The following is a 26,711-nucleotide window of genomic DNA, read 5'->3' on the forward strand; positions in this document are numbered from 1 at the left end:
AAATGTCCACTCAGCTGGACAATATGCATTTAATTTTTGAAACAAAGAAACATTTACTTACTAATATACTGTGTGAAAAGTAATGAAATAAAGACATTTTTAATGCTGCTAGTCTGTTGTTTTCTCACATTTTAACATATTCTAATACTAGTCATCACTCACTTCATGGAGATAATATGAAAAATAACATTTTTGTTGTTAATTACAGTCAAATAAAAAATAATAAGCAATTTCTTTACACTCAAAAATGTTATTGCAGATCAGGTTTATCAAGAACAGCAAAGTTACAGTAATGGTATCAATTGCAGTGTATGGGATGATGCATGAGTGTCCAATATGTTAGATGATATGTTAGATGATGGAAATAAAACAACAAAATCCATAAATATACAAGACAACAGCTTTGAATAGCTGTCCACTGTAGTGACCACTATGCATGAAAGGGTTAATAGAGTGATGACTGAATGAGAAAACAATTGGCAGATGAATGAAAATGGTGAAAAACCCTGCTATATATGTGACTTGTGAAAATGTAAAAGGGTTAACAGGTTACACCCTTCATACTCTTTGGTTGAAACAAGTGGGGAAACTAATTATATGTACTTTTAAGAAGCAGTTAATGGATCGTTTGGGGCTAATTTACAGGCTCTAAAAGGTTAGTTTACACAGTTAGAGCTACACTGTGTTAAACTAACAAACCAACTTTAAAACAGAGTTAAAGTGGAAAACTTTTTTGTTGGTGGGAGTTAGTCATTTGGTAAAAAATTTAAAGGCCTTAGAGCACAGGTCTCAAACATGTGGCCCGGGGGCCAAATCCGGCCCGCCAAAGGGTCCAATCCGGCCCGCGGGATGAATTTGTGAAATGAAAAAATTAAACTGAAGATATTAACAATCAGTGGTGTCAAAATCATTTTAATTCAGGTTCCACGTACAGACACAAACAGTCCAATTAGATTTCAAATGGGTCAGAACTAGTAAAATATTGTCATAATAACCTGTAAATAATGACAACCCCAAATGTTCTCTTTGTTTTTTTGGTGTAAAAAAGTAAAATTACATGGAAAATATTTGCATTACCAAATGATACTTTTATAAAAAATGTGAATAACCTGAACAAATATGAACAAACGGAAATGTCTTAAGAAAAATAAATTTGATTTTACCAACATTCTGCATGTTAGTAAATGTTTTGTGCGATTGTAATGCACATGTGTAAATGATAAACTACGGTGGCCCAGAGGTGCAACAGCCCAAAAAATTATCCACTATAAGAAAAAAAGAGAACAGCCCAAAAAATTATCCACTATAAGAAAAAAAGACAGAACAGCCCAAAAAATTATCCACTATAAGAAAAAAGAGAACAGCCCGAAAAATTATCCACAATAAGAAAAAAAAGAGAACAGCCAAAAAAATTATCCACTATAAGAAAAAAAAGAGAACAGCCCAAAAAACATCCACTAGCCCAAAAAATTATCTTAAAATTTTCAGCCTATGTTTTTATTTTTGTGGTGGCCTTAATTTTAAAGCAAGAGACCTTTTGGGTAAACAGCGCCCCCTTGATTGAAAAGGTGGATGATGTTTTGGTTTTTTTTTTTCTTCTTATAGTGGATAATTTTTTGGGCTGTTCTCTTTTTCTTTCTTATAGTGGATAATTTTTTGAGCTAGTGGATAATTTTTTATTCTGTTCTCTTTTTTTTCTTATAGTGGATAATTTTTTGGGCAGTTCTCTTTTTTTTCTTATAGTGGATAATTTTTTGGGCTGTTCTGTTTTTTTTCTTATATGGATAAATTTTGGGCTCTTGCACCTTTAGGCCACCGCAATAAACTGATAAACTGAGGCAGAATATTGTTAAAATTGCACTTGTTTTTCTTAAGATGATTCAAATTGTTCATGTTATTCAGATTTTTAAGGAAACTTTGTAGATGTAAACCTGATCATAATAGAATTTTACTTTTTCCACTATTATTATTTCACTGGTCTGGCCCACTTGAGATCAAATGGGGCTGAATATGGCCCCTGAACTAAAATGAGTTTGACACCCCTGCCTTAGAGGGAGTGTATGGATCACAGACTGATTAACTGGCATACAGAGGATGTTTTACCAACTATACTATTTGTAGTGGCAGAACTTGACTTGGATGATAATATTAGGCTTTTCAAATCAAATGAATCACTATGTGACAATAACACTTCAGAAAAATGACCCAGTTAGTTTGATGTTTGATGTTCGGTCACAATTTTATTTACTTGTTCAGGTTTTAATTACTTTGACTTCAATGTTCAGTTGAACTGGTGTCTAGATTCTTTTAAAATACACTTTTTTTTCTGGAAACCTAACCCTAACTCGGTACCTAAAATGGGCTGCTGATGACCTTCACTGAGGAGTATTGAATTCTTTTTTCCACTGGGAGTACTGAAACATAATCTCACTCTAACTTTGTGGCAGAGCGTCATTTTTCTACCCATGGGTTAGGTGTTATATTTGGATACATGGGGTATTTGATAAGTGTTTAGATCACAGGTGTCAAACATGTGGCCCGGGGGCCAAAACTGGCCCACCAAAGGTTCTAATCTGGCCCGCAGGATGACTTTGCAAAGTGCAGAAGATATTAACAGTCAAGGGCGTTGAACTCAAAAATAATAGCAAAATAACCTAGAAATAATGACTCCAAATGTTGTTCTTGGATTAATGTGAAAAAAATATGATGTTATGCCTATAAATAATGGCAATTCCAATTTCTTCTCTTTGATTTATTGCAAAGAACATCAAACGCTTATATCCTTTAATAATAAAACGCCAATAATCCTGAACAAATATGAACAACCTGAAATATCTAAAGAAAAATAAATGCAATTTTAAATATATTCTGCCTGTTTTGTGTCTTGGTAGATCTGATCTGTAATAAAAATGTATATATAAATCATAATTTGAGGCATGACATTGATCAAATTTTTATTATTTTTCTTCAGAAATTTCAGTTTTTTCAGGTTATTCACATCTTTTTTGTTTGGATAGTTTGTAAAATGTAAATGATTTCATAATTTAATGTTATATTTTGCATATAAAAAATTTGGAGTTGTCATTATTTATAAGCTATTATGCTATTATTTGACTTGTCCGGCCCACTGGAGGTCATAGTGGGCTGAATGTGGCCCCTGAAAGAAAATGAGTTTGACACCCCTGGTTTAGATGATACTATGGGTAGAGTTTGCTTAGGTTTAAGCATAAAAAAGAAAGGTTTGAGTTAAAAAATAGTGTTGGAATTTGGTTTAGGGTTAGGAACAAAGGGTTGAGAGAAGGGTTACAATAATACGGACTACGAGAAAAAATGCAAAAATAAACAGTAGGAATTAGGACAAATGCAAGGACTGATGAAGAAACAGCAGTATGTGAAGAGTTGGGACTGAGAACAGGCCTTTAAAAAATGACCAAAATGATCAGTATCTATGAGTGAGGACCTGACCCCGACCCTGGGAACATCAGACCCTTTGTCATGTTCCTACTGTGTGCATAAATAAATGTTTAGAACATTAGAATATATAGGAGCCGGTCCGACGGGGCGACCTATCTTTGCTGCCTGTCATCCCCTCCCTCTGTTTGCTGTCTTTTTTCTCCACTTCTCTCCAAAACTGTTCAATGTAAAGGTATGAATTAATTGAATTTGTCAGAGGATGATCATCAGCTCCTCAGATTTTCATGCTGTGGACACATCCTCCATTCATTCATTCACAGGGAAACACCACATTTCTGCCTCTGGCATCCATGAGTAAGGGAAACCTGTCGAGAAGGAAGGAAACAGCGCGTTCATCCTCCTGACTCAGACTCTTGATCACCGGCTGCAGTCTGAAGAAGTCGAGACGTCCTTTGAGCTGGTTAATGTCGGCTGGGTGAAACGGCTGCATGGAAAGTGTGGTGTTTCAGCTGAAATAAAGTTACTGAGGGTGAATGTGGGATTCCTATGTGATACTGTACTAGAGCCACATTCTTTTAAAGAATTTCAAACTGAATCTTTTTTATATTTTCACACTTTTGTTTATAACATTAGCTTCTCATTTTCTGACAACCTTGTAATAGCTCTTTTAATAAATATGTACAGTATTTCTTGCTTATACTTGCACCTATTTAGTTGTGTTTTCACTAGTAAAACATATCATCTAATGGTCTAAACATCTCACATGAAAGGTTTTTTCTGTTGTCGTTGTTTTAAAAAATGTGAGTCTGTGCCTTATTTTGACCAAGGACAAGATTACTGCTAATTGATCCATACAGCAATAATCTTATTCAACAAATTCAACAAATTACTACCAAGTAATATATAAAAAAAAAAAAATCACAATTCGGGAGAGTACTCATAATTTGAAAGGCTTTGGAGATTTCACATTACCCAAATTTTGAACCACTCGTAAATGGTTTTTTTTGTCTGTATGTGGAGTGAAACTTTGGAACAGTCTGGACATCCAACACAAGCAAAGGCAAAATATCCGCTGATTTAAACTGTTATACAAAAATATGGTCTGGTCCCAGTATAAAGATGGAGGGTCTGAATACTGATGTTACATCAATATTCTGTCTTATATGTTGATGTGTGCTTGTTGTTCCTCATCTAGTTGGTCTGTGTTGTCCATTACCATCTGCTATTGTTCTTACCATCGCTGGTATGTGCTGCCCTTTACCATTAGTGGTATTGTAGTTTTTTGGCTTTTTTTCTTACCATAGTTGGTATGTAATTATTGCTGTTCTTTACCACTTGTGGTATTGCAGTTTTTTTGTTTTTACCATTCTTGGTCTGTAATTATTATCATGTAAGTTGATGGTTAACTGTTACCTGTGGTAACACCACCAGGAATGATCTTTGTTTCTATTTTTTACACACATTTTGGTTCTGCAATGTAAATGCTGTCAAATGCCTTCATTCTAATTTGGTATAGGCCTATTTTGTTCATTATTCTGGCTTGAAGTCAAAGGACAGGAGTGAGTATTTAAAATGATATTATGTTAAGTTATTTGATGATGAGAATGGGGGTGCGATTAAATAAGTTTTTCTTCTTCCCACTCCTTTTCGAGTATAGATGAATGATTTTTTGGAATTTTGAATTTGCATGCATTCTGTAAATGCTCGAAATAAACAAACAAATGAATGAATGAATGAATTGAGAAAGTCTTCCTTGTAGACCCACGATTAATTTTTGTATAGTTTAAGATAGAGATAATTTCATAAATTGTGAAGTATGTCATGTATAAATAAGTATCATTGCATTATTAAGTTGTGTATCAATGTGTTTTGAATCCACAATAAATTATTTATATGTAATTTGTAGTTTGTATGTATGTAATTAATATGTTACCTTCCAGTTTTATGTAACAATGCTATCATACATTACAAATACCTTGTTGTGCCGTTTATTTTTTGAGTGACTTATGCCTTCATATGTATACCAGTTATGTTTAAAACAAAAACATCACTGCAGTAATGATCAAAACACATATATTCCAGTTTATTCATGTGTATTCCAGCTGTTCGGTGCAGCACCAGGAGGCTGTGGTTATATTGGCCTTCTGCACGATGCGAAGTGTTTGCATGTGTCAAGTATAGAATTACTAACTGGAAAAAATAAATTTGTAAGCCGTCCTCGTGAATGCACTGTAAATGGAGTCCGACATGAATATGAAGCAGACTTACCATGCATTTATTTGGTTTTTCTCCAGAGTGGACCCTCATATGGATGAGCAGTTTGTAGCGAGCATTGAAAGGTTTGTGGCGTCGAACACAGCCGGCCCAGAAACAAGCGAACTCCTCCCCTTTGCGCTGGTCGATGTGCACCTTCTCGATGTGCCTCACCAGCTCCTCCTGACTGCTGTATGTAGCACTGCAGTCGATCCAGTGGCACAGCTGGTCCTGCTGGTCCACTGTGGGATCCTGTCCTTTTGGTCCAGTGAGCATGGGGGAGTGAAGAGGAGTACCGTCATGGTGATCCGGACTTTGATCCACGTGATTAGGCTGGAGATGGAAAACCTCCCCGTGCTGAAGGTTCATTTGAAACAGCTCCCTCTTACAGGGCAAGAAATCATCCATAGGTTCTTGTTTGATCAGGTGGTATTCCTCCTGTTGCTTTTGTTGTTGCTGTGAAGATTTGGAATCGGGCAAAGGAGAGGTAAAAAACAAAGGTGATGAGGAGGAGTTAGAAGAGAGGGAAGACGAAGGGGAGCAGAAAGAAGGAGGTGTAGTGGAAGTGGTGAGCATGTAGGAAACAGGGAGGGAGGGTTGGGAGTAACAGCTGAACCTCTGGGTGATGCTTTTAGTGTCTGTGTTCGCTGTGGTGGCCAAGTCCTCCTTTGACTTCTCTGTGTGGGATCCATTCGTCTTACAGCTGAGCAGGGAGGTGAGATCTCGTCCCAGAGAAGACAGAGACAGTGAAGTCCTTCGAAGACAGCACATCCCCAGACTGCCAGGAGGCTGACAGAGGCCGCCAGAGGACAGCGGCGCCTGAAGATCCTCTGCATCTTCAAAGACGTTCCCGAAAGCAGGAAGAGTCAGCTGGACGTCTGGAGGGCCGAGGTCTGGGGGCCACATCGTCTTGGAGCAACTTTAAGAAACCATCGGAGGTCAAATCATCCAAAGCATCTTTTAACAGTCAAATCTAATCAATGTGCAACTGTCGACATCTTCTGATTTCAGCTCGAGCGTGAAATAATCCGTCATTTGATCCAAACTGTAGTATGGACCTCCATCTCTTCTACACTGTTGGACACAGAAAACAAATTAAAATGAGTCGCTTTTTTTAACATAAATATAAAAAACACTTTAGTTTCGTTTCAACTCGCATGGAAAATAAAAATCTTCCAACTCAATGGCACTGCTAGAGATTGTGTGCTCACATAAATCATCTTCTCATTGTGTGGTTATGTAAGATTAACATATTTTGAGAGATTGTACATTTGACCTTCAAACAGATCTTAGGCTTTGAGACAGACTAAGGACAATATGATGTAGGGCTGCACGATTAATCGATTTTAAATGGAAATCGGATTTTTTAATTAGGACGATCTTTAAAAAAGGGAAATTGTGAAATCGATTTCATCTTTCTCATGCCTCCGGGCCTGCATTTTTTTTTTTTTTTTTTGATAATTAATTTAGTTCTCTTACTTGCTAAATTTGTCATTCACAAATGTAAGTTCTGTAACACAAAACCAAATATTATTTCTTTTTTTGAAAGAAGCTGAACTTTATTTAAAGCTGTTTGATAAATCTGGAAGCAAAAAGGCTACAAAAACCATCAGTATTTGCTCTGATTTGGACATTGTATTGTAGTGTATTTCCCCTGGCAAACTTGTTATGTTATTTTCTTGTTGTATACTCCTTTCTTTGTATACTCTACTTCATTCAATAAAGATTTAATGAAGAAAAAAAAAAAAACTTCTGTAGGTTCATCACGTAATACCATCACAGATTCGAGGTCGGAGCAGTGCCTTGCATTGTGGGCTGCTCACGAAAATGACATGCTGATTTCTGTTGTCTTTTGTAGTTTTACCCAAAAAACAAAATCGAAAATCGAGTTTTTAGAGGAAAAAATCAGGATTTTATTTTTTGCCAAAATTGTGCAGCCTTAATATGATGTTGCATTTTCTGTTGTCAATACATATTTGTATACTGACAGTCAATAGAAACTCTGAGGTAGAAATGTATGTATAGTTCTACTTGTAGGGGGGTTGTAATTATTCATTGTGGATTTATTGATGACTTAGTGTTTGGGTAGCTGAGATAATGATGAGCTGTCATGTTGTCACGGTTCATTGCACATGGGTTGGTCTCTTTGCAAAAGTGGACCAAATACACATTGACCTAAACAAATGATTCATATGAAAAAATTCCAGTTTAGGGTTTCAAAATAAAAATTATGTCGAAAAATACAGTCTCAAAGTTTTCATTGACTGTGAGTGTACTATGAAGTGAGCTGAAAAAATCTGCTGTCAATAAAAGCTCCTAACACTGGCAGACACCTTCTCCAGAAGATGGCAGAAATGGATCATCTTATCTCTAAACATTTGCTGTCATGTGCACACCCAAACCCAGTGGAAAGAATGAAATATATACCCAACTCTCAGTTATAATGCTGTTTAATATGTCTGTACTTCTTTACTAAAAGGTATTTAAGTGAAAAATACATAAGCAAATTAAATAAAATTAATTACTTGATTAGAAGCAACATTATGCTGTAAAACTATGTTGCGCATCCAACAAAATCAGTAAATGTATATAAAATGTACCAGATGTGCTTACAGTCACACAAGTCCTTGATTCATTAATTGGTTCCTGGGACTGAAATGTTATATTGAAAGTATAGTGTCATGGGTAACATCTCTAGATTACTTTTGGATGTAAGGATATTTAGACGTCCCCAATGAAATATTTACACAATATTCAAAATTCAGACTCATTTAACCTACTAGGGCTGCACGATATTGGAAAAAAACTGACATTGCGATTTTTTTTTTACGCTATTTTTTTACGAAAAACTACTCAGGGGATATAACAGCTGTGTGGTGGTGACGTAAATGGTCAAACATATTAGTTGTGTTTCCTCTCATTGCGGCAACAAGTGGAAGGCACTAGTAACACAGAACACATGTTTCAGTATCATCCTTCTTGTAGCCGAAATAATTCCAGATAACTGATGTTGCTTTTTTTTTTTTAAGCACCATGTCATTGTTTTTGGTGATTTTCTCTTGTTCGTTGCTCATTTTTCAATGTTATTACCAGCGACTCACTCTATGTGTGGGGGTGTGGTCTGCTTCGGCAAACTGATTAAGAATGATTGTGATTGGTGGATCACTGCGCGCAGTGTGTGTCAGGTACCCACTCTGAAATTAGATGAGAACATGTTGAGTTCATTTGCCTCCTACATCGCACGACCTGCGATGTGACTACTGCGCACACGTACATTGCGATGACGATTATCACCAATCACTAGGGGTGTGTATTGGCAAGAATCTGGCGATATGATACATACTAGGATACTAGGATCACGAAACGATATATCATGATATATCATGATACTGTTAAAAAGGCAATTTTTTTTTTGTTTCTTTTTTAAAAATGATTATTTCGTTGAAGAATTGAATTACACCAGAAATATGCACAAATACTAAACACATTTTTGTTTGATCAGAGCAGGATCTAATGCTATATCACAAAATTTTCCTGTGTTCAAACTTAAATTATGTTTTACAGACATTACAGTTTAAGATCCAAATTCAAATTTTCATTTTCTATTACTTCATAACTAACATCATAACATTATTTTTGTGCAATCCCAACAAAGGAACAAACATTATTTAATAAAAGAGTGTTAAATAATAATAAATAAAATATTAAAAAAAACGAAAAACAAAAAAACAAAAATGAACCTCCACAATATCTGCATTTGAATAAATACCTAAAAATATCGATACAGTACTTTTTAATGTCAATACATTATTGTGAAGTGAAATATTGCGATATATTGCAGAACCAATATTTTCTTACACTCCTACCAATCACTGTATACATATACACTGTTGCCCATAAAGTTGGAATCATTTCTTTTCAGACACATTCCTCTTTTTATTCCTATTTATTCACATCAGTAATCACCTTTGACCAGGTACAATCATTACATAGTGAGTCCCAGTTACACTTTATCAAGAATAAATCACACAGTCATGATCATTTCATGAGAGGAGGGAAAAACGTTTTATTCTAACTTCATGAGTAACAGTGTAATATACAGTGAAGACTGAAGGACGTTTTTAATGGAAGTGAATCATTTCCATTGAGTAACATGCTATATGGTTACAGAATGGTTTTCCAGAGTAAAAGGTTGAATGACTACCATTTTACACGTACTTGTGTGAAAATTGGTTTTACTTACTTATGAGTTCAATCAAATTAATGTTTGTGCCATAAATTCTATCAAGGTTTTTCTAAGATTTTATGATGCAGGCAGATAACCAAAAGACATAATATTTTGAAGTCGTGGTGGAGCTTTGCTTGACACTGGTGCAGAGTCATAAAGTGTACAATGTTATTAGTCTGTGGCATGTTCTGGAAAAGACTATAGTTCTATAAAATGTTATGTTAAATGGATTGAATTTATGCAGCACATTTCTAGTACCACTCCAGTGGTTTCTTGTACCAATGTTCCTCTTAAACCATTTGCACACACTATCACACATCACTGGAACAGCCTCTGGGAGCAACATGAGGCTCAGAGTCTTACCCAAGACATCATTCAAGAAAAGTAAAAGTACCTCAAATTGTAGTTCGGTACTTGGGAAAATGTGTTTTTTCCATCAGTGACCCTGAATTTATTGTGATGTTGCAAAACTATGACTCAGCTGGCACAACAACATGTTGGAGTTGAAACATAAAACTGTCCACTTGGGAATCTGTGTCACACGTTGACTGTTATTCCCTCATTTCCAGTCATAAGCAGTGCTACACTCAATCATTAACAATAAATGGACCAACAAAGGTGGCCTCCAGAGACCATCTCGGATGAAGTAAAACCCATACAAACAGGGTGTCAGCGGTACGACACTGGAGCGAGTGTATATTTGGTTTCCTCTGACCTGCTGTGGCAGTCATGCTGATCCATCACTGCAGCCTTTAAGGCCACCCCTGCAGCAAACAGCTAGGCGTTGTGTGGCAGCCGATCGCCTGGAACCTGGTCCAGATGCTTGTTAAGAGAGGAAGAGTAATGGACCACATCTTGTCCGTTAGCTAGCGACACAGCACAGGCAACTTGGAAAATGGTGGGCTAAACAGAAGCCCCCCCCGTTCTCCCCTTTCACATTTACAGTAGCTGCACTGTGCAACAGTCCTTGAATTTTATTGAAATAGACTTGATTTCCACTGTTCTCTGCCATCTGCCAGATATTGATGATCTAATTTACAGCAGGATCCACGCCACATGTAATTAGTCATCGGAAAGATTCAATGGGATCTTATATGGATGGTTATTTTATGAGCCAGAAACCAGCTCAGCTAGGATGATGACTAAGTTTTCTTCTGTAGTTATATTAGCTGATGAAGGACTCACTAAATGTAGGTTCATGCCCATAGTTTCCTGGTATAGTCTGGTTTACAGTTTTATGATTCTTCCCGTAAATCGCTGGAGTTCCCCCCACCAGAGTCATGTAGAAGCTCAGTCATGGGAACTGTGGTTTAAGCTTAATTAGAGAGATTGCAACGTGTCTGTGTGTCGACAAGCTGAGCTGGATTAATGATACATATGTTGTTGAAGTGGTTTGGTGTGTGTAAAATATGATAATTGCAACTTAGTACCTGGATGCCTTAAGAGATAAACCAGCTCTGCAGTTTTGAAGGCAAACTGAGGGTTTTTAGATACAAACAAAGCAGATAAGATTTTTGAGATTGAGTTGGCATGAATCAGCACCACAGTAGGACTCAAGTAAACATCCACATTTCTGAGTTAAATCCAGTAACAGATAGCGGAAAGGCAGATTTTTTTAGCAGTGTCTCGTCACAAACCACTTTGGTCCAAATCCAGAAAGAAGAGTCAGACAGTAAAACTAAGAAAAGTGTCCCACAAAGCCTCAACTAAGCCAGCAAACTTCATAAAATAGCAGGCTCATCTCATGTGGTGCCTGTTAAAGACTCACTCGCTGAGGTTAGCTAAACACAGCTGTGGCATTTCAGGACAAGCAATGTGTACTTGTCTCAACAATAAGTACTTTGGTTCTTGAAAGACAAACTTTTCTGTGCATTTTGGTTCAACTGGAACATGGGAAAAAAAGATGGTGATTGAAATGAACATTATGTTTCTACTTATTTTGTTCAAATTTCTCTGGTGTATAGTGGTTAATGAAGTTTTTGATGATTTTTCTTTTTTCTTTGATGATTTACATTGATGTTTATAGATTTAAATATACAAATTTAGGCTTTTAAATACAACCACATAGCAGATGATTGGAGGTACAGCAGATGTACTATCTTGAAACATGTTATTAGATGAACATCAGATAATTCCAGACATTTGTAAACCTATGATGCATTCAGGTACGTTGTTTCCCATGATCATTTTGAAAGCAAAACCTCAATGGTAATGTCGACTGGAAAGGTTATACACTACAGCATTAAGTAAGATTGTTTTCATGATGCTACTGGATTTAAAGAGCCACAAGTTTATTTCTTCTTTCAATGAAGAAGATATTTTCTAAATTTGAACTGAACGTCAAAATAATTAGATTACATTAAATAAGATTAGATTAGACTTTATTGATCGCACAATGGGAAAATTCAATGGTCAAGGCTGCATAATAATAATAATAATAATAATTCATTCATTCATTCATTCATTCATTCATTCATTATCTGAACCCGCTTTATCCTAACTAGGGTCACGGGGGTCGCTTGGAGCCTATCCCAGCTACATAGGGGCGAAGGCGGGGTACACCCTGGACAAGTCGCCAGTTCATCGCAGGATAATAATAATAATAATAATAATAATAATAATAATAATAACTGTGATATATTTTACACTAAAAAAAAAAGTTTAGTCTTAATAAGATAAAATATTGTGTTTTATTTATTGTTCTTTAGTTAATATATGTACTAACCTTGTCATTCACTTGGTTTTTCAGAAAACCACATTGTTTTTCATTTTGACACCAGCAGGGTCACCATGTTGGCCTGTTGGAGCCAGAAGGAACCATATCTGGACAAAATAATGTAAGCACCAGAGTACGAGGGGTCAAAGGTGAGTGAATGTTAAAAAATAGCTTACTTATCCTGTATGAACTTCCTGAAGCATTGCCGAAAAAAGTCAGCCTAAAGTTTTTTTTCTGTTTTGTTTTGTTATTTTTTGTAGAACCTATTAACCACAGCTATAGTAAGGAAAAGTGGTAAAAAAAAAAAAAAAAAAAGTCCAACTCTGACTCAAGCATGTCATATATGATCCTGAGTTCTAATAAATGTAATCAGGATCAGATCACTGATTAGAAGTTCCAGATAAAACCGATGAGACTGTAATGAGTCAGATGAGTCCTAATTAATTACAACTTCATTCATTCACGTCTGTCTGCAGAGAAATTTGTTTTATTTAATAACAAAATAAAATTAAGGAGTTGTTAATCAGAGACTAACACAGCAGGCACATTTGTTTGACAATCTCCTTTGATATTCTTGCTAGTGTAACAACTACAAAAGAGTCTGTCAAGGGAAAATGCTTTTCAATAAACAGAATCTTTGAAGTCCATTTGAGCTGTCATTGAAAGCCCACATGGCAGACATCAAAACCTTCTTATTGCTCAAAACTCTTACTAACAAAGCAATAATGAGACCATAATGAGACCATAATGACTCCTGGAAAAAAATCTGACTAAGAGTTTTTTGAGAGAAGTTACTGCTTTTGAATGGGAGGTTATTAGAGCCAGCAGTTTTTGGATTCAGCATCTCGAGAGTGTCTGTGGGATCACACTTCAACATACATGCATACTGGCTTCATCCTTAAACTGTGGCTGTTGTTTACAAGTTTCACAGCTTGTTATCGAATTACTATCACTATCAAAATAAGATAAACAGTTGGCCTTATAGAATGTATCTCAAAGATCTGAGTAGTAAACCAAGCATGTTTTATTGTATTTTACATAAATCACACAATGTGAGAGTTTGGGGAAAAAAAGCACACTGTAACTCATAGCTCTTGGATTAAAAAGTACATTGAGTCCATATTTTTGTGGACAGAAATACCCACAAGTGCAATTTATTTGATGTTAGGACAATATGTATGAATGGGAACAAAATTTCACAAAAGTGTCTGGCTAACCATTAAAGAAAACATGTTTTTATGGGACTAGTTTAACAACTGTCGCTTGTGTTTTTATAAAAGACTTGAGAGCTTAGTGTCCCAGTGACGGAGAAGGTTGGCTAGAGGGGGAAAGTTTACACTTCTCTAAATAATTTATGCCTCAGGGCCTCCGGTTTGGAAATAGGTTAATCCTGTGAAACAGATGTTGTTAAGTTTGAGGTGTGCTAATAAGTCAAAATTTACTCTATGCTCAGGTCATTAACCTTTACTTTTTCAGACTAAATTGAACGAGCAAAGTACATTTTTTTCTAACAGCTGCCTGCTTTACATGGCTGAGGTTTTATTTTGGTAAAATTGACACAACATGTGTTATTTGTTCTTTGGTGTGGATTTGATTGTCACCTATACTTTTCAATCACCTTTTTAATTCTAGTTTATGCATTTAGCTACTGTACATACACATAACACAGTGTAAGTACGGAGGCTGAATGCACTTACTTTACTTTACTGTGGATAACATTATGTTTGTAGTTGTTCAGTAATGTATGGCAGCCCACAAATATCTACACAAAACCATGATCTGTCAATGTTACCTCATTTTCTCATGAGACAGAACCTCATTACAGTATTTCAGATGATGTATTTTATCGTCAACCCAATATCACACCAAAGACTGTTATAGTCTCAATTTATTATTCTCTAGCAGAGGCAGCTGAGCTTTTCAATAATAAATGGTAGGAAATTATTGCACATTTTGATCATCATGCATCATGCAGTGTGTTTAGAAGACACATGGGTAAATGTTATTGATATAAAACAGTGCAAAAGTAAAAGTTGTTTCAGAGTCATGACAGTAATAAAATTAAAAATGATCTCTGGTCTCGAGGCCAGTGCCACAACATAAACAGCTGGACTGAGACCAGACCCTGAGATCTCACAGAACCTGCAGAACAGTTTGTCTCTTTGAAACATGACACACTTTGTATGTGATGATGAATACACGTAACAAATGAACAAAATGTCCTGTTTTGGAACTGTCTCTCTGACCAATTTAGATATTTCACTGCAGTAAGACCTGTCAAACAAGAGGTTCCTGACACATTTATTTATACTGCGGGAAGAGGCCCAACCTGGAGCTGCCGACCTGACACCAAACACTGCACAAAGGCTCAGACTGCTCTAACTAGAGGTGCATAATACACACACTCCACAGTAAATTTAAGAACAAATACAACCTTAAGTTTATACTTCTTCCTACTCCTTTTCGACCATGCAAAATTCAGACTTGTATGTACTTGAAGATAGATTGTGTTCATTTAAAAGTTATTTTGTTTTTGTCTTAATTTGCTTCGTTTAGTTTTATTTTGTTTCTTTGCATGTTCGAAGTAAATAAATAAATAAAATAAAAAATAAAACCTGGAGACTTTTCTATAAAGGTGTATAGTACACAGGGAGTTGCGTCACTGCAAAACACAGACAGCTTTATAAGATAAGATAAGATAAGACAAGATAAATCTTTATTGTCATTGCACAGGCATACTAAGTAAATGGTACAAAGAAATTGAAGTGCTGCTCCCCACAGTGCAAGAAAAAGAAGGCATACAACAATAAATACAGAAGAAAATATACACAAGATAAAATGCATGTGTGCAAAAATATGCATATGCACAAAAATAGTAAATACAGTGTGTAAAATGTACGGCTGGTGGCCCGCTGTCAAAAGAAAAACAGCTAGTCATGTCAAAACTCAGTCCGTTCATTGACTTTTAATATCATAAAGTGAAGAGTCTTTAAAACACATTACAGCTGAAGATTTTGAATACATCAAACCACATCAAGTAATTAAGCGCCCTGTCTTGACATCTGAAATCTAGAAGCTAATGTGGAAAGTAGGAGTGCCAACAATTTCTCTTGGATCTTAATGCACGTTATGAGTGTGTTCACTTAAACACTTTAACAAAAGGGTCATGACTCCTGAGTGGCTAAACAGATGAAATAAATACAATAAGTCAATTATTACTATTACTATGATTTTTTTCATATTTCAGGTGACATACTAAGTGTACGCATTCAACTTTATTTGAGAAACTTCAGAAAAATTTGCAACCTTGTTTGAAAATATTACAGAAAGCCAAGGAAACTCATAGTAAATGCATACAACTCCCCTTTACTTGGACACAGATAATGGAACACCTTTCAACATGGCAGCATTTACCCTTTCAAAAAGTGTTATTAAAAAAAGGTAATCTGTGAAGACTGATATCAGAATAAGCTATTCTAAATTAAGCCCAGAGATAAACAACATTGTTTGATGTGAATCAGAATATTTCAGGATAGTGAATTATGAAGTTTCAGTTTGGAGATTTCCAACACAAACTTACATCATCAAACTCAACATCAGATCAGCCAGTCAAACATGTAAAATCACATGTGACTGTTGCTACATAACATAATTGCTATATTTGTACTGGCACACTCTGTGAGAAGTGAAATAAATGCTCAGAGAAGGTTGTATGGGTAGGGTTCAAAGTGTCCTCTATGTGTGCTGAATACAAATTCATATCTGTTCCTAAAACTGGACTTGCTGGATTACATTTTATGTTCTACCAGTACCTGCAGCAACACACCCAGAGCGCAAGACCTACACTGTTTTAGTGCAATGCTGATGTCATATAGGCAAGGTGCTCACCTTCTGATTTTGAGCTCAACAGATTATTCCAGGACACAGGAAACCATAACCTCCTGAGACCCAGGAAATGTTAGCAAAGTACAAGCTTGTTTTTTGTTTTGTTTTTTTATTAAATAAATGCCTATATTGGAAACATCATGATACAACAGTTTTTTCAGATGCAGTTTTTAAAATTTTTATGGAATGTCCTTTGTGGTGGACAGTTTTCTTTTCTTTTTTTTTTTGTATAAAGTTGTGAAACTCTTGTCCACAAATGTGGACAGAAAACCCATAGCTGGGTCTTAAAAGGTTAAGGACACTGATGATGACCACAGGGCTACAAGTTGCCACCCTACATTTGACCCTGAAGCCTCAGTTTGTCTATCTCACTTCTGCAGCCACGTCTGCTCAGGTTAAGCAAAGACTGCAAGACTGAGACATTTTTCCAGGCTTAAAAAAAGGGATACGTGCACCATCCAAGTGAGTGATCATCTTAATGAAGGGAGTGATGTGGAGGCTGTTAAAGCTGCAGCAAAATGAACCTTTAATGGCGATGCCAAAGAAGCTAAGTCATGTCTAAATTTCGAGACTGAAAGAAAAGGCTGTCCAGGTGACAAAACCACTGATGACTGTGGAAACACAGCTTGAATGTGAAGTGTGGAATGAAAAGCTGCACCACAAGACCCCAACAGAGGAGGTGATTACTCTTCCATGCTCTGTACTACTGACACTCCAGCAGGAGGAAACTGACATGATGCAGAAAAGGAAGGCAAATACTTCATCTGCATACAATACTTACTCCAAAATACAATCTTCACAGTTAGCGTGGAAGTGCTCAAGACATAAATATTCAATATGTAAGATTCACATGTGCTTGTGTACTTATGTGAAGTTTGTGTTAGTCTGTTTCGTGCTGGGATCCAATCATTTGTTGACATTAGCTAACTGAATTACCAACCAAATGATCCATGATAACAGCCACAAAACACTGATTTCTATGGAGACTACTTGCGTGTCTTTTCCATAAATGTCCTTATACTCACTCCCAGTTTCTTCAGTAATTCTATTCTGCTCTGTTCTTGCAACAGTGTGTAACATTGGCTGGTGTCGTCTAGCATAGAAAAGTATTTGACCAAATCTTACATATTGAGCCTCTAAGAATGTATGCCAAAGCACCAGATCCAGAATGTAACTGCATTATAGGGCTGCACGATACTGAAAAAACTGACATTGTGATTTTTTTTTTAACCTTGCTACATACAGTATGTTGCAATATGAAATAGATATGTGGTGCTCATGTAAATGGTCAAACAATTTAGTTATGTTACCTCTTACAACTGCAAGGCACTATTGACACAGAACACGTTTCAATATCATCCTTCATGTAGCCAAAAGAATTCCAGATAACTGTCATTGATTTTGTTTTTGACACCAAGTCTTCATTTTCGGTGATTTGCTTTTGTTCGTTGCTCATTTTTCAATGTTGTTACCAGCGACTCGCTCCGTGTGCAGGGGTGTGGTCTGCTTCAACAAACTGATTAAGGACGACTGCGATTGGTGGATCGCAATCGTTGCAGTGTGTGTCAGGTACCCTTGAAATTAGATGAGAACACGTTGAGTTCATTTGTCTCCTACATTGCAGGACCTGCGATGTGACTATTGTGCACACGTACATTGCGACGATGATGCTTAAACAATATGCACCTCTACTGCGTTTAATACAAGTAACCTTTGATTTGACTAGTAAACTAAAACCTGCACCCTATCTGGAAATTCAATGTTTTTGATGGTAGGGGAAAGCTGAGGACCAAAGCTCAGGACCCAGGGAGAACATGCATCTCCACATAGGAGGTCCCTGCTTTTTTTTTTCAGTCACTTTTCATAATTTGCAAAGTCATTTGTGATTCTGGAAATGTCCCTTCAGAGCAATGATCTCATTACAGCAGAATTCTGGGTTTTGACCAAACTATTCTTCATTACAAAAATAAGGCTGTGAGGAGCATAAAGTGAGGATCAAGGTTATAATAGTTTTGGATTTTTCATTATAGTTTAGTTTTATTTAGTTTTGACTTTTTTTCTCTACTTCAGTTAGTTTTAATTCATTTTTAGCGCAGGTTTGCTAGTTTTTATTAGTTTTAATTTTTTTGTAAATGCTTAGTTTTAGTTTAGTTTTAGTATTAATTTTAGTTTTGTCGTATCTTTTCTCCTCTTCTCCATTTTACTCAAATAAATCCCAGACAGGACTCGGCTTTCTCCCAACTTTAGTCTCCATGTTTCCAGGTAGAGTGGGGACCAGAAGACGACTCTAAATGACAAGTGGCAATAAGTGATGGACCGTGAAGTGTATGGTGCCATCAGCTAAAATTGCTAGAGCGAAATAAATCAATTTCGGATAAATCCGACATTGACAAAGACGAAAACGAATGGAATTTCATCCATAACTTTTATACGTTTTAGTTAGTTTTGTAGGCACACAATACAGTTTCAGTTAGTTATCGTTTTTTCTTTTAATTATAGTTTTTATTTATTTCAGTTAATGAAAATGTTTTTTCAATTCTAGTTTTCGTCATTTCGTTAGTTTTCATTAACGATAATAACCTTGGTGAGGATACATACAATTGATGCTCCAAATGGTTCTTAGTGCTTTGGTGAAATCCTATGCTCAACCATAACTGAAAACCTGGCTGTAGGCATTCACATTGAATCTGCTCTTATAACCTGCTTTGACCTTCATGTCACTGAGGCAGCCAGTGTTTCAGACTAAACCACTCTGAAACTTACACAGTGTCTAAAATTCCTTCAGACTTGGTGAATTTGATCATTTATATCACAGATGTGTAACATTCCCATTTCAATAATACTGTAGGTTGCTTTGCCAAGAACAGCTAAGAACATTCAGTGGTACTTCCCCGATTTTGAGAAGTGGTTTAGGTCAAAGTAATCTCAGCAGGTGAATAACATGGTGTCATGTTGCACAAATAAAAGGATGGGTTATTCAGACATTTCATCATTTTTAACTATAGACATGTGTTCTAAATGAACTCCCCTCCTTCAAGGAAGACATGTCCAAACTCACTACAACTACATGAGAAAAGTCTTTTGTCATATTCCCAGCATCCACTACAGTACATAAAAATGTAACAAATCCTTTGAATATAAACATACGTGAAAAAGCAGGAAATGGCAAATATGAGACACTAGAATATGTTTTACGGCTAAAATTTACTTAGGGGGTCAAATGAGTGGCCATTTTTGTCAAAAAAAGTTGTAAGAAATGCATAGAACTGTGTTGAAATAATGCTAATACATTTGTGCTCAGACTACTGATATTATTTGACAGTGGAAGCTATATTTTCAGAAATATTGGATTTTGAATAGCACGTGTATGTGAAAACTTTTGCTGGTGGACGGACGTGATATTACCCATGATGATCTGGTCAGTAGCAGTACTTTATTAGTAATAATTAACTTATATGCTTACTATTGCTAATTATCCACTTATTCATAAATGTTAGTATTGTGGATCTAAAACAATAACAGCTGACACAAAAACACAAAATGTGGCAGTGGACGGATGTGACATGGTTGTTACGGATCCCATCATACTGATGCTCAGCAGCCATGTCACCGTTTCCACAAATGATCCCTGTACAAAAACTAGCATCATAATTATTTATTGTATAGTTTATCATCATACTAAAGAGTAAATAACAATATAGAATTGTTATTTCTTTATTAAAATGCTTATTATTAGAAAACTGTTGATTTAAAAAGTGACGTGTGACATTCTTAATGTATGTATTGGCGTAACATAAGCAGGATGGATCAGCACCATACTCCATATTGCAACCTGTCAAAATAAAATGTGATATGTAGTATATAATCTTGTAAGAAAAATTGGGGAATCTAAAAGAACAGAAGATTTGTTTTTCAGGTAAATTCAGTTAAAATATAACTTGGCCATTTGCGACATGAAAATATAGCATTAATTGTGATGAAACTGGACATTTTTGACCTGAAAACATAGTTCATATGACCAACAACATGTTGCAACAGAACTGAAATCCTGTAAATTTGCATAACTTGCATTTACCAACACAAAGTTCCTTTGGGGATTCACTTCTATTGATTTCTTATGCACAAAGACAGAAATAAGACCTCTAAGCAAATTTTAGCCGTTAAGTTTTAATACACTTCCTTTATCATTTTTAAATGCAGTCCAAAGGGGTGTGCGTGGATCCCTTTCCCTCTTCCATCAGTGCTCACCTATCCCATCATCCCCTCCTCCTGGCAGCCCTTAACATTTACAAGCAGGTGTGGATCTGTGAGAAACTTTGACTGAGTGCAGATGGCAGGAAATTCCAGTGAAATGACAGTGGCTCCATCCAAACCACAAGACAGTGTGAGCGGGGCCCGTGAACCAGATACAGCAGCAGCGCCTATATGGACCCGGCTCGGCCTGCCAGCGTCCTGAAATAGGAGCAGCTTCACAAGGCGTCTGTTAAAACTCTTCTGCTGTGGACCCAGTGAGTGTTGGGTCCTGACTGACTCCTGCCTGTCCTCTGAAACTGATTTTGGGTGGAATTCACTTCTTGTTTAAATAGATTATGTTTTAAATCCAGTGGTTTATTTCAGCAGTGTCAGCTAACAGATCAACAGGATTGTAACAACACCATCTTCCAGCTCACCATGTAATGCATATTTAATGTAAGAAGGGAGTTAATTTACACCACTAGAGGATGATGCTAGATTTTTCAAGAGGACAGGTATATTTTGGGTGTCAAACTGCAAATATATAAATGGAAGGGGAGGGAATGAAGCAGAAAATACCCACCAAATTAATTAGCACCTTAAATATAAGTTGTGATCTTAGCTTTACATCTAAATATTTAATTTTGCGATTAGTGTTTTAACACTTTGCCTCTTTGTATTCAAAGTCTGAAATGTAAATCTGTTTCCTCTGGGAGAACACGAAATGAGGAAAGCTGTGTGTACATCATTAATCTTGGCACTTCTCTTTAATTTAACCTCTGTATTTATTATGCTTGTATGTTAGTCTTAGGTGGCTCCTTGTAATAATATTTAAACTTTATTGCAAAATCTACATCGAGTTTGGTCCTCTCTTTAATGTACCAGTCCCAACATCAACTACTTACTAAAGCAAAAACAGTACATGAGGTTGCTACTGGCTGAGTAGATGCCCTTAAGGATATTTACTTTGTATTTGACATAAAATATTTCAGCTTTTCTAATCATTCTTTGCTCTTGAACGTAAGACATGTGACTTTGAAAAAATATTAAGCTGTCTGGATGTTGAAAATGATGGATTATCTATGAAGTAAGCTCCACATCTATGAAAAATGAGAAACCAACCGTTGTGAGGACATGTGCTGCAGCAACTCCAGTCTGCTGTCAGGATAAACAACTAGCTAGTTGTCTTTATTGTCTTTATGATTTGGCAGCATTTTAGAGATAATAGTAATTCTTCCAAATTTAATAAATATGTAATTAATCCAACTGAACCAGGATCCAAAAAGTGCCATGTAAACAGATTACTGTGCCCAATTTACAGAGGTATCAGACACAACAGAGGTTTCCAGTTTCACCAAGCAGTCGTTAAAAAACTTAGACAATTGAGATGTTTAAAGTTCACATTTAGTTTACTCAATTACAAGTACAGATATTTGTGTAAAAAAAAAAAAGAGGCGAAAGCACTGATAACTGATGAATTACAGGTTCTGAGTAAAAAGTAGCGCTCTGAAGAACGTTTCTACCAGCTGTGCTAGTTGTTACTGCTGTACTAAATTTAATGTCAAATTAATCTAATCTGAAGACCAGCTCACTTTTGTGTCAAAACGGCCTTTCAGAGTTTTGATTTACTTAATCAAATGCATTTTTCCTGATAGACAGCTCAACTGTAGTGGTCAATAGGCTGTACAAACATGACTGTAAAATTAGTTTCATGGTGGCTGATGAAGTTTACCATTTTACAGAGTCAGTAAGATAGTGCTTAGCTCACCTCTGACCTCTTTTAGTTCAACCCTGTTTATCCAAATATGGTCACTTTTGGCTCCAAAAGCCAACATGGCAATGGCAAAATCTCAAACTACTGGCTGTACAATAAAATAAATAAATAAAATACTAATAACCTCACTCTAAAGGTATGAATAAGCTTTTACTGACAAAAATAACTTATTTTTATCTTGTTAGATATTTGATGTGAATTTATTCTTGTTTTCTCATTTTAATCTTGATGTGTGGTTTGGTTTTGTTACGTCTTCTTGACTAAGACGTCCAACTGCACTCAAGATGAACTAAATCAACACTACATCATCAAATCAGAGACTGAAGAGCCTTTCTGTGTGGAGTTGGCCTGTTCTCCCCATGCCATTCAGGTTCCACCACACTATCAAAAGCATGAATTCTTTGTTAATGCTCCTGTCAGGACCCTGGACCAAGGTCCTGGTTTAGATCTGGACCTGGTCCCCGGGAGCCTTCAGTGGCAACTCATTGCTCCTAGTGGGTGCACTAGAATTTTGTCTGGTTGTGTTGTTTCTTCTTATTATGTCTCTTATGTTGTTGTTTATTGTGTTGTGTTTTTGCATCCTTTATGTTGTCTTCATCTTTTATGCACATTATGCCATTTTCATCCTGTTGCATCTTTTATAATGTCTTTGTTCTTGGTATGTTTGTCATATATGATATACACCAAGAGAGGCAAAGGTTAGTCTTTTCTTATGTGTTGTTTTCTCATCCATTTAGGCTACTGTTGGGAAGACAGGCAATAATACTAATACTACTACTACTACTACTACTACTACTAATAATAATAATAATAATAATAATAATAATAATAATAATAATAAAAATCCCCTCAAATGCATTCAAACTAAAGTAACAAGCCTGGTTTTTTTAATGTAAGCAGAAGAAAGTACAGATATTTGCATTAAAATTAAAGTGATCAGAAAAATACTCAAGTTTGAAACTTCTATGAGGAATGTGTTCTGCACTAAACAGTACACAAACTGAAACAAACTGAAACTTTGACAGAGCGTGATCATAAGATTTCTTAAATACAGAATCATGACAAAAAATTTGTGTTTTTCCTCTCCTGCTGACAGCAACTGTTCATTACTACAAACAACTCTAAGGTTAAAATATATGAATTGTTGTACTTTAAGTTAGTTTCAACTAATAACAAAAGCTTTTCCATAAATATTATTTATTTTATACAGGTACAAATTTCTTGTATTAGGCCCGTCTGTAGGCTATATTAAGGTGATTTAACCATTAACTGATCAATCAACAAGTGCAGACACTTAATGCCTGATTAGAATAGAATCTTTATATGATTTGTCACATGACATTGTTTTTCAGTTTGCACCACCCAAACCCTCTTGGTCATTTTTAATAATCCAGATTTTAATAAAGTACAGTCACACAATGGTGGTCGACGCCACTGGATAGATTTGTTTGATATAAAACATATGGTTATGCTGGGGGCATGTGTAACAGACCAAATCATTCCTTTGTTCTTTTCTTACATGTTCCCTTATGTCTTATATATTTTCTCTTTCTCCAATCAGTGGTTTCCTTTTGTTTTCAGAGAGCTTAGCTGCTGTTTAGTTTGTAGCATTTTCCTTAAGTTAGTGGAAGACTCAGGTGCGTGATTGTGGAGTTACAAGATCCTTCTGCAAGACCATTTTCTTTCTTTCTTGTTTTTTTAACGTAAAAATATATCAGATTTTCACCATTTTGGACGATTTGTAGCATCATATGTTTACAAGTCCACTGGAGACCAACTACAACATTTAGATGTGAGAAAAGTAATTGTAGTTAACGCAATAACCTCCGCAATAATTGTACATGAATTTGACTTAAAAGGTACCCAAAATAGATTACGTGCTGAGAACATTAGAATATATTGCAATAAAGGCAAATTTACCAAGAAAAAATGTCATCTTAGAGGATATTAAATGTTATGTTATGGTCTGATGAACCCACCATTTAAATAGAATTACATATGAAGTAACAATTAAAATGAGCTGGTCCATCTACATCATCAGAGTTGGTGATTAAAAAGTTAATGCATGAAACATTCAATGTTTCTCCATTTTATACTAGATCCCTTTTATTTTAAATATAGGACTCTCACTGGTAACATTATGTTATTGCCACTTTAATTAAAGACTCTGACTCTGCAAATCATCACACCAAGTAGTAGAGGGAACTAAATATGGAGTCACATTAAAACCAGAGAGTCTAAAATGCACACTTTTTTTTGTTTTTTGTTTTTTTTACATTTGTTTTCTATTCAAGTATTGTGAAAATAACCCCCAAGTAAGGATCTGGAGTTTATAATAATCATGTAAAGATAAACTGCTCTCTGTGTATTAAGGGGAACTTTTATAATCCCACTAATTCACTGGACTGTGCTAAGAAGAAAAGTTTTGGGAGTTGAAATAATTTCCCAAATAAACATGATTCAAAAAGACATCGGCCTCTGGTTAATATACACCAGAAACAATGTTGAAATGGTTACCTCTAATACTCACAGTGGTGCCTCTTACCCAGCTGTGTCACCCTTGGGTGTTGCAAAAGAGCACCTCCAGCCAGGAATAATATTTCTGAACCAGACCAAAATGAGCTCTGTTTGTAGGGCAATCATTGTTAATGTCCATGAAAGGTATGTAGAGAGCGGGCAGCGGAGAAAAACAAGTGGCGAACCATTTCATCAGCATGTTATGAGCGCAGTCACAGCTGTCAGAAAGCAGCAGCTCAAACTAGCATGAGATCGGATGTGACAAATTCGGACTTTAGGCTGTTTTTTCAGAGACATGGTAACAAATATTTATATAAGAAAGAGCAAATTTGCTTCTTGCCTAACACTAATACATCCCATATGATCAGAGTTTGTCAGTGACTTTGAACCTTTAATTAAATACATTAGCTCATCTCAGTCTACGTAATGTAATCACGAGCATTAAAGGGGCATTAGCTGTGACTTTAATTGACCTCTACTGGTGACCCGAGGGAATTGCAGTAATAAGTTGTTTCCATCCAAAATGTTGTTTAAATTTGAGTTGAATTTCCAAGTCAATAAAAGATCATTTCCATCAACAGCTTTTTTTCATCAGTGGGTTTTAAGCAAAATACTGAAGAGGGTGTAACAAGATTACGTAATGAAAAGAGCTCAGCTTTTCTGTACATCTGAAACACTGCTTCAAAGGGACTTATTTCAAGGATTAGATTTTGGATTGTCCAATCCAAAAAGGCACAAAATGACGTATTTATCACAAAGGTGTATGGGTGCATAAAAATCAACCTGCAGTATACAGAGTGTTCAAAAGCTCCAGAATAAGCACATACAGTAAAGAGGCCCTGAGTCAACAGTACACTATTAGTCTCAGTATGTGTTTCATTAAAATGGGATTTCAATAATTGCGAAACTGCCTTAAAGCTTCTGTTAAAGGATTCAGTTTCATACTTATTGTAATTCAGTGAAATATTCCACAAGTGTTTATATTTTAAAAAGACAGCAATAGAAAAACAATCCAGTAAAACTGAAATGCTTTTGATATTTTCTCCCCCTGGTGTGAAATCGAGGCAAAGATACACTGCCAGGGCAAACAAAAAAATTTCGTCCGAAACGAATCCTGGCTCTCAGTGTCCCCCTGCTGACAGTGCCATGCTCCATGAGAGCACTTGAACAAACACTTGAAGCATCTGGTGAAATAATCATAGAGTCACTGGTATTGATCAACAACCTGAGCAACTTCCCAAAAGCATATTAAGATAATTTTCTGCTTTATGTTGCATCACATATTTGGTTTATTATCCCCTTCAATGCCTCATATATAAGATTAAATGGGGTAAATAATAGAATTAACTGTATTTCTGCACTTTTTGCACACACCTTTGCGCAAAGGGAGCATTGGCAGAGACTGCTGAGTATAAACCATGAATCCCAAGCACAAGCTTCATGTCAATGATACCATGAGACTAATGATTAAAACAAGCCTCCTCATCTGTTTGACTTACAGTAAGCCAGATTTCCACCCCCTGCGCAGCACTTTTCATTCCAGTGACATTACATAAATCAGCAAACTGCAGAGGAGTGGAAAGGAAGAGTCCCATAAGTAATAAGGGGAAAAATATCACAATGAACCATTTGGGTAAGAGTTCACCGTTGACCATCTATTAATTGCCTTCTTCAAATCCTTGTTGCACAAT

General features: G+C 36.0%; 1 protein-coding gene across 1 annotated transcript in view; it reads right to left on the reverse strand.

Annotated features, from left to right (window-relative positions):
• Positions 1-26,711, reverse strand: part of LOC115438004 (zinc finger protein GLIS1-like) — a 65,358-nt gene that overhangs the window by 38,061 nt on the left and 586 nt on the right. The window contains exon 2 of the mRNA XM_030161435.1: positions 5,683-6,741. Coding sequence (XP_030017295.1) covers positions 5,683-6,573 — 891 coding nt within the window. The 5' untranslated portion in view covers positions 6,574-6,741. The remainder of the gene's footprint in view (positions 1-5,682; positions 6,742-26,711) is intronic.

The sequence above is a fragment of the Sphaeramia orbicularis genome, chromosome 17, assembly GCF_902148855.1.
Source record: "Sphaeramia orbicularis chromosome 17, fSphaOr1.1, whole genome shotgun sequence".
Taxonomy (NCBI): Eukaryota; Metazoa; Chordata; class Actinopteri; order Kurtiformes; family Apogonidae; genus Sphaeramia; species Sphaeramia orbicularis.